The sequence below is a fragment of the Zosterops lateralis genome (assembly GCF_965231275.1).
Source record: "Zosterops lateralis genome assembly, chromosome: 9".
Lineage (NCBI taxonomy): Eukaryota > Metazoa > Chordata > Aves > Passeriformes > Zosteropidae > Zosterops > Zosterops lateralis.
This window is the reverse complement of record NC_139769.1, coordinates 21,453,504-21,462,182: the sequence shown is the minus strand read 5'-3', so window position 1 is coordinate 21,462,182 and position 8,679 is coordinate 21,453,504. Positions and strand designations below refer to the sequence as shown.

The 8,679-nt window shown below is 39.0% G+C and overlaps 1 protein-coding gene across 4 annotated transcripts in view; it reads left to right on the top strand.

Moving 5' to 3' along the window:
* Positions 1 to 184: 184 nt before the first annotated feature.
* The window catches only part of CAMSAP2 (calmodulin regulated spectrin associated protein family member 2), a 78,807-nt gene continuing 70,312 nt past the window's right edge, over positions 185 to 8,679 (top strand). For all 4 annotated transcript variants that reach the window (XM_083867426.1, XM_083867425.1, XM_083867424.1 and 1 more), the window contains exon 1: positions 185 to 594. In XM_083867426.1, the coding sequence (XP_083723552.1) occupies positions 456 to 594 (139 nt within the window). In that variant the 5' untranslated portion in view covers positions 185 to 455. The remainder of the gene's footprint in view (positions 595 to 8,679) is intronic.

Genomic DNA, 8,679 nt, shown 5'->3' with positions numbered 1-8,679 from the left:
GCGGTGCGGGGCCGCGCGGCGTTTTGGGGCCGGAGCCCGGCGTTTTGACATCCCGGCGCGGGGAAGGGCCGCGTCCCGGCCTGCGGCGGCTGCGGGGGCCCTGCCGGCGGCTCCGGGCCCGGGGCGCCCAGCCCTGGCCGCAGGGCCTCCCCAGGGAACGCGGGGCCGGGGCCGCCGGGGGCATCTTCTCGGGGGCGGAGGGACGGCGGCGTGAGTGAATTGAGACAAAGAGCGAGGAGGAGGAGAAGGAGGAGGAAGAAGAGGACACTCGGACTCGGCTGCATTCCTGTGCGGAGAAAGGCGGGAGGCGGTGTTGGCCCTTTACGGACAGCTGGGTCCGGCGCCGCTCTCAGCTGCTGCCGCCGTATTTACAGCCCGCTCTCCCGGCCCTGGGAGGAGGAGGAGGACGGGAAACAACCATGTAAGTTCCCAATTGCCGGGGGTCCTGCGAGAAGATGGGGGATGCCGCAGACGCCAAGGAGATGAGGAAGACTTTCATTGTTCCTGCCATCAAACCCTTTGACCATTATGATTTCTCGCGAGCGAAAATCGCCTGTAATCTGGCCTGGCTGGTGGCCAAAGCCTTTGGGACAGGTAGGTGGCGTCTCCTTCTTCCCTTTCTTTGATGCTGGTTTCTGCTTGGTTGGTTCGCTGCTGAGGACGTGCGAGGCATTCCCTGAGGAGCTGAGAAGGGGGGCAGATGTGTGGGAAATGCTTTTGGCCTCTTCCCTTAGCCTTAAGATCTCTTACCCCTTGTGGGATTTTTTTTGTTTTTGTTTTGTTTTTCCTTAATTGCACTTAGTCTGTTTGGAGCAGTCCCGCTGTTTCCATCAGCAAGTAAATTTTGTGTATTGGCGCTCATATTATTTTATTCGAGTGTATCTATCTCTGTAAATGATATTTTATTTATTACTCGGGTCACACTTGTACAATGCGAAGAAACCCCAGCAATCCACGTTTGTCTGTCATCTTGAAATTTTTCCTGATACTGCTTATGAGCAGAATTGGGGGCTAGCGATGGAAATGGGTGCGTGCTCTTAGTTTTGACATGTGTGACAGTAGCCTGTAGCCAATTCAATGGTTTAGCAATAAGAAGGGTTTCAGGAAAAAGAGTATCTATCTAATGCCAGGTTTTGGCCTGCACAATACAGAAGGCTCTCCTTGTCTGTGAGTGTAAATGGAATCGATTTGTAATGCCTCCAAAAGGCATCGGTACTCTGTCGTTGAAAACCTTGGACCTTGAGGAATACCAGACCTATTATTCTGTGCCTGAAATATTGTTGGGCCTTGAGGAATACCAGACTTGCAGATGTCTTCTGAGGGAAGCATTTTGAAAATTTACCAAGCTCGAGGGGTTTTGTTTGGGTTTTGTTTGTTTTGGATTTTGGTTTGGGTTGTTTGTTTGTTTTTTGGGGGGAGGTGGGATACTTTGCTTGTTTTGTGTTTTTTTGGCTTTAATATAGCTGTAGTATTGTAATAATTTCATTTTCTGTGGATTAAAAATAATGGGGTTTTCTGAAAAGTGAGGTAGATATCAATGATCGTTACTTTTGCCTGTCTTTTGTGAAATAAGAGGAAAAGGTTCCTCCTTATGGAATTTTGCACCTTTTACATTTAGGGCCAGGGTGCTGTTATGAATTTAGCCATGTTACCATGTATTTAGCATGTCTTTATGGGACATGCTTCTGGTAAGTCATAATATTTGATGTGTTGCTTCCAAAAAGCCACTTTTAAAGTGCTTGAGTCTAATGAAATTTCAGTGAGTGCATCACTTTAAAAAGAAAGAAAATATCAAAATATTGTTTTCATATGAAGATTTTTCAATAAACTCTACTTGCTTTTCTGTGTGAAATCTGGACAAGTAATATTTTGATATATGACTTTATTAGCTAGGCAGGTATGAGAGGTAAAATAGTAGAGAAAATTCTTGGAAGTGCTTAATTCAACATTTTCAGAGATCATTATAGTTTTAGGTAGCTTGGTTCTATAGAGTCTACTCATGAGATTCTGGGTGTACAATGCTTGTGCAATTATATAACCCAGTCTTCTAACCTGAAAACTTTTTTCTACAGGAGTTTGACAGATTCTCAAGCTATGGCTGAAATGTCTTGGTTTATACTGGTTGAATTTCTACTGCATGTGTAAAGCCACTTGCAGAGTACTTTTCTGCTATTTTTTATAGAAGATGTGATCCAAAACAAATTCCTTTACTCTTTCTCTTTATGACTGGGGTTGTTCTGAGGTGCTCGAATGAAACATGTTTAGAGGGAATAATTGCTTCATCTGCTCTCCTAACACTGCAGTAGTGTAACAGTAGGAAGAGAGGTAAGCGCACTCATTTGTAGTGTTTCAGGTCCCAGTTCTTCCACTAGGTTAATGTAACTAGAAACTTCAAAGAAGAGTTTGGCTGAGGTAGGGAAAGACAGTATACAGGACTTGCATGTCTGCAGTGCAAATGCTTCCTTTATACTTGGAGTGAAACAGAAGAACTGACCTTCACCTCCAAGAAGGAAGGAAGCTTGGGTTTGTTAAATTCTTTTAGTTCTTGGGAATAAATCACAGCCTCAGTCATGTCTTCTAACTATTGCTATATACATTTATACAGAGGAAATACAAGGGACGATTAGAGTGTTTATGTGTGCCACATTTTATTTCTTTTTTTATGCTTGAAGTTTTGAAGTTCCCTCAGCTTGCAGGGGAAAGTGAAGGGTTTTTCCCTACCGTCTATGAAACAAAGTGTTGCAGTTCACTTTCATTAATGAAAAGCACGGGTTCTTACAATCACATACCCGTTAAAGAAATCAAAATATGTATCAAAGAGGTGCATCTTTCAGTGGATGGCTTTCACAGTCGTAAAACCATATTTCAATCAGAGTTGTGGATACAGCTTCACTACAGGTTGTGAATTTGATCTTGCAAAAGGATTTGAAATAGGTACTGTTCATTAACATTAGTAATGACTTTTGATGTTTCATTGATACCTGTGTCCAAAAACTGAGAAACAAATTGTCTATTGCTATTGTCCTTGGTAAAGCTATGAGTGTAGAGTTTGGCCCACAATACAGGCAGGTCAAAAGAAGTTGTCCTATTAGTGAGGTGTCACAGGACACCTCATTAATAGCATGCATTAAGTCATGTTGAAGGCATCTCATATGAGGAATTGTTTAAGAAATACTAATTGAAGAAGGAATTAATATTTAAGTGTTGAGGGTGTGTAGGATTTTGTGCCTTGGCGTTTTGCTGCAAGACAACATATTGGTGTTAGGACATGTCAGATTAAATGTTTTGTAATAACCAAATTGTCTAAGTGACACAACATGCAGTAACTGAAAGGGGGAAAATTAACAAGTGTGAAATATAAAAGGGGGAAGGTTTGACCTTGGAAATTAAATCTGCAAATACCTAATTTCAGCCTTGTCTCCTAATGCTGGCAGTTAACCATTTCAGTATAGAAAAAATTTTTCCTGAAGAATTGGATGAATGGTAAAGACATTATAGCCTTCAACTTAAAAGTATAATGAGACTTACTTCCTAGGATTAAGTTGAAAAATGTCTTGATGTTGTGGTAGTCTGTGCTCTTTTTATTTCTAGAGCAACAGAAGTGGGTTTCACTATTTTGGAATGTGAAGTTTTTGCCTTGTTAGTCTGGTATAGTAATAGAAAATGTGCCTGCAAATTTTGTTATCCATCCGTGCTCCTAAAGACAGGCTGAGCTAAATATACATCATTCCTGACAGATGTTTGTTTAGCCTGTTTTTCAAAAATCTCTAATTATAGACTTTCCACAGTTTGGACCTTATTTATTTTTAGATGTTTGAACAGAATCTAGATGTCTTTTGCTACATTGTTAAGCCATTACTTACCCTCTTCCTGGTGCTTTTGAGAATGGTGGGCACCTTATGTTTTTATAACACCTTTCATGTAATAAAAGCAATATCTGTTATGTTGTTTAGACAAAATAGACTTTTTTTTTTTCTTTTTTTGTAGGTCAAACCTTTTTATTATCTGTGTTTATTAGGGGTTGGTTTGGGGTTTTTTTTTGCTTGGTTGGTTTACATGAGCTCTATACTTAAATCTAGTTCTATTGGTCCAGCTAAACCATTACCAGTACAAGGTAAATTTGAAAAATTACTTCATATTTACAACCTATAATATTCTGATTTATTCACTAAAATATGACGCTTGCCATTTCTGCATCAGCCCAGAGTTGTTGACTCATGCAAGTCTGTGATTCACTGTAGCTCTGTATCTTTCTCTGCAGAGCTGCTGCCTACTCAGTTGTTCCCATCTTGTAATTCTACTGTTGTAGGTTCCTGCTTTGCAGCTATACTTACATAACTCCATCCTATTTTCAAACCACTCCTTCCACTTATCAAAATTATCTTGAATTATAATTTTGTCCTCCAAAGTGCTTTCAGTCCTTTTTTTATCTTGGAATCACTTCTCTATAACCTTGCCTAGTGTGAAGAAAGACGTGAGCTCTTGAACCTGGAAGTACATGTTCTTCCCATTTGGTAGGGGACATCTGAGTACTCTTGGAAAATGGTTTTTCAATTATCTTTTCATCCAATTTTTAGTTACGAAGTTAAGAGTATCTCATGTATGATTTTTCAGAAAATTATGGGAGCAGTTTTAAGTCAAGTTAAATCTGTTGCCACTTTACTATCTATATTATTCTGCTACAGTAATACATTTAACTGGTTAGCATGAGAACTTTTTTTTGACAGGTTGACAGGAATAAACTAAAAGCTATATAAAAGCTGCGTAAGTCTTTTCCTGCAAAAGAACAGTTGTCCTGAACATTTTTGTGTCTTCTGAAGTCAAAATAAGAGTCCATATACCTTTTAACATTAAATGTATCCTTTATAGGTGTTCGAAGCAACAAATTACAAATTGCATCATGTGCAACTAAATATTACCCAAGAAACTTAAAAATAGCTTTCTCCTGATGATTAATGTTTTCAGAATTCGTATGTGGCTACTTACTGCTCTTTGCCCGTGTTGCCAGCAGAACCATGGAGGGAGGAAATGAACACTGTGTATCTGACAGAGACAAGTTGTAGCTAAATACTCTCATCTGCTGTGCTGGGTGTTGCAAGCCAAAATATATTTTAATCTTTTTCTAGCAGACCTAATTTCTTCACTTGTATTCAGTCTGGCAGGAGCAAAACTTTTTAGAAGGGTTTGGAGTACAAAAACAAATGTTTGAGATTCTAGTGAGTTGTTGGGTTTTTTTAATAGATTCCATCACCTCTCTAAAGTAGTTGCTGACAAATTGATACTTCAGTCCTAGTAAAATCAGTGGATCAGACAAATCATTTACTGAGGTGTTTTGTTTGGAAGGTGGTTGTATCACTCCTTCTTGTAGAACACATTTATAATGTAGTTTGACTATAGATCACTTTTTTTGAAGCAAATACATAAAACTGGATAAGCTTCTAGACCTGTTAGGTTTGGCAGAGGCCTCTGAAGTTGTAGACTCCGTGTGTACAAATGTAAAGGAAGGTGATCAGTAAGGGGAGAGCTGCAGGGTTGGCAGTAGACAATGGATCTCCTTTGAGGTATAGAATCTGTTCTTTCAATGACTCCATGCCTTTGAGACTGTTTGCCTTTGCAGCTCTTGTCTGCAGAATGTAACAGGTCTGACAGAGACTGTAGCCAAATGCTCACTGATTTCAGGTGATGACGTATTTTTCTTCTCCCTATCCTGGTTTCTCCTTCTGATTTTTGACCAGCATTGCAGTTACTACTGCAGACATAGTTTAAAATTTTCTCCTTCACCTTATGACTTAGGTGATCTGTTGGGTTACCTTAGTGACTCCATGTTAAAGGTGGCTCTCGTTCAAACGTGAAGGCTGTTTGGATGCTGTTGATCAGGAATGTGTTACTTTTTCAATAAGATGTTATGTAATTTCCATTTTTCAGCTAGCACAACTGGATATAATTCCACTCCTGAAATTAGTAACTTGTTATACTTGCTTTGCTAAACTGAGAGCTCTGAATGATCATTATTGCTGATCATTCTGGAAAATGAGGATAGAAGTGAAACTCTCAAGACTTCGTAAGAAAAGTAGAGTGAGATCTTCCTCCTCCCCCTTCCTTTTTATTCTGTGCAATTGGACAATACCTTATTACTGCATCAGGTGGTAACAATAAACATTTCTGCTACAGAGTTGAAATGTAATGTTTGAAATCTGTTTGCCCAATATAAGATTTGTATAGTTCTAGCTGTTTCCTACATGTTTTCTTTTATCCAGTTAAAAGCAGTCATACACAAAGAGAACCTGTAAGCCAGACACCCAAGAAGATTTGTCCATTCACTTCTATCTACTTATGGCTGGCAAAAAGTTTTCTTTGGCTTAATAAAGTCTAGTAATAAGTTCAAGTAATGTTTATCTCTAATTTTCTGAAACAGCTTTTTCCATACTCTATAGGATATTTAAATCATAGTCATAGTATAATAGTCATAAAGGTGCTAGCTGGGTGAGATAAGTTTATATCTTTACGTTTCTCATAACTTGCCTCTCCGAAAAATAAGTTCTGAAGGCATTTATGGTCATGAAAATTGATTCCCTTATTGGCAGGGTAAATTCTAAGTAATTTTTTTGTTTCTTAAAACCTGAATCAATATACAGGTTTTAGTAAATTAGATGCTAATCTTTCCATCTCAATAAGAAACAGCAGTACCAGACACATTCTGTAGGTTTTGTGGAAAGCACTTCCTGTTGTGCTGCTGAAGGCAGAATATTGGATTGGACAGGCACTTAGTGTGACGATTAATCCAGCATTTCTTATGTGATATTCAGTGTTCAAAGAACAACTGAAGTCTGGTTAGACTATGAAAGTAGAGCCTGTGCATCTTTTTGCCTTAAATGTTTTGGGATTTGTTTGTTTGTTTTTGGGTTTGGCGGGTTTTTTAGTATTTTGTTCCTTTTTTTTTTTTTTTTTTTTTTTTTTTTTTCTTTTTTTTTTCTTTTTTTTTTCTTGTTGGTTGTTTGTTTCCTTTTTTTGAATGAGGAATCCCTTTTAAGTGCAGAACAGCTGTTGAAGCAGTGGATAATTGCTGTGGTCTATTTTTGTGACATCTAGAGGCAGGAGGGTAGGATCTGTTTATTCATAGTACTTCTGTGATGATAAATTCAAGAATCTCTTGAGTTCATCCTAGCAAGGTGAACAAAGTTAAGAATGGTTATACTGAAGCTGAGTGTGCCATAAATTGAGTGTTGACCTTTTAGATACTTGTCTCTAGACAGATGTACACCTGCTAGCCAAGAACAATGGAAGTGGCAGACTGATTCAACAAACCAGAAAGTAAAAATTAGTTTGTAATCTCTACTCTGATTTTTTTTGCCACATCCTGATTAAAAGTCTTGTTTCTTGATGGTGTCTCCAATATAAAAAAGAAAATTGAAAAATCTCTCTCTTCTATTGAGTCCACTAAAAAAATTCACCATAAGTTAAATAATGTAATTCTGTCTTCTCTGCCCCATTTTCAATTCTTGGACTCTTGACTTCTGTGCAAGCTCTGCTGTCTTGTTCCCAGATTGTAAATGTGGCACCAGAATCCTTGTTGGCGGGTGGGAATGAGGTAACTTGACACAGTCACTTCGTGGCAAAAGCATACCCTTGCTGACCTGCAGAAAACTGCCAAGTCCATTAAGACTTGGCATACATTCATCTACTAGTTTGCACTAGGAAGTGGTTAAAGGTATTAGAATTTTCATTAAATAATTCTGTATTATATCTCAGTCTTCTACGTATAATTTTTTCTTCTTCTCGTCTTTGTGCATGGACGTCAGTAACCTGTAGAGAGGAAGTTTTCTAGGCTGAGGCTTAATGTGGCCTTGTGGCTCCCAAAAGTGGTGGCATCATTTAATTGGAAAGCCTGTGGCAAAATATTTTAACTTGTTTATATTGTCCTCAGGAATTAAAAACCAAAACAAACAAACAACATGGAGACCTTGTTGACAAAGGCTTCTAAGCTTTTGGACATTCTTAAGGCAAATAGTCATAAATCTAAAATTGTTCACTGATACAAACTTGAGAAACTCAATAGTTGTGTAAAGGATTGTATTCATCTGTGTGGAAGCATGGAAACTTTACAAAAAAAAGCAATTTGTTTTAAAGAAAATGTAGATTTTTCATGTTAGTACAAGCAGTTTTTTTTCCAAAGGAGGAATTCATCCTGTCTTCCAAGGAGTAATTCATACCTATCTGAGCAGAGAAGGTTTTTTTTAAAGCAACTTCTAAGGTAAATTCAGTAGTGTTATGTGCAAATTAATTTTAGACCATTCCTTTCCTTTAAAATGGTCTGTTTAAATGGCAAATTAAGTCGCATTTCTGTCTCACAATGGGTAGTGTTCTGGTTTTGTCTGGAATAGAGTGTATTTTCTTCCTGGTAGCTGGTGTGTTTTGGATTCAGTGTGAGAGCACTGTTGATACCACACTGGTGTTTAGTCGGTGCTTTCTCTAAGCCAAGGACTTCTCAGTGCCTGGTGCCAGTGAGGAGGTGCAGGAGGAGCTGTGAGGGAGAGTGGCCAGGAGAGCTGAGCTGAGCTGGCCACAGGGACACTGCAGACCATGGCTGCTGTGCCCAGCATTGCCTGGGGGAGCTGGCCACAGGGGCTGATTGCTGCTTGGGAATGGGGTCTCTCTCTTTTTCCCTTTTGTTGCTTTTAT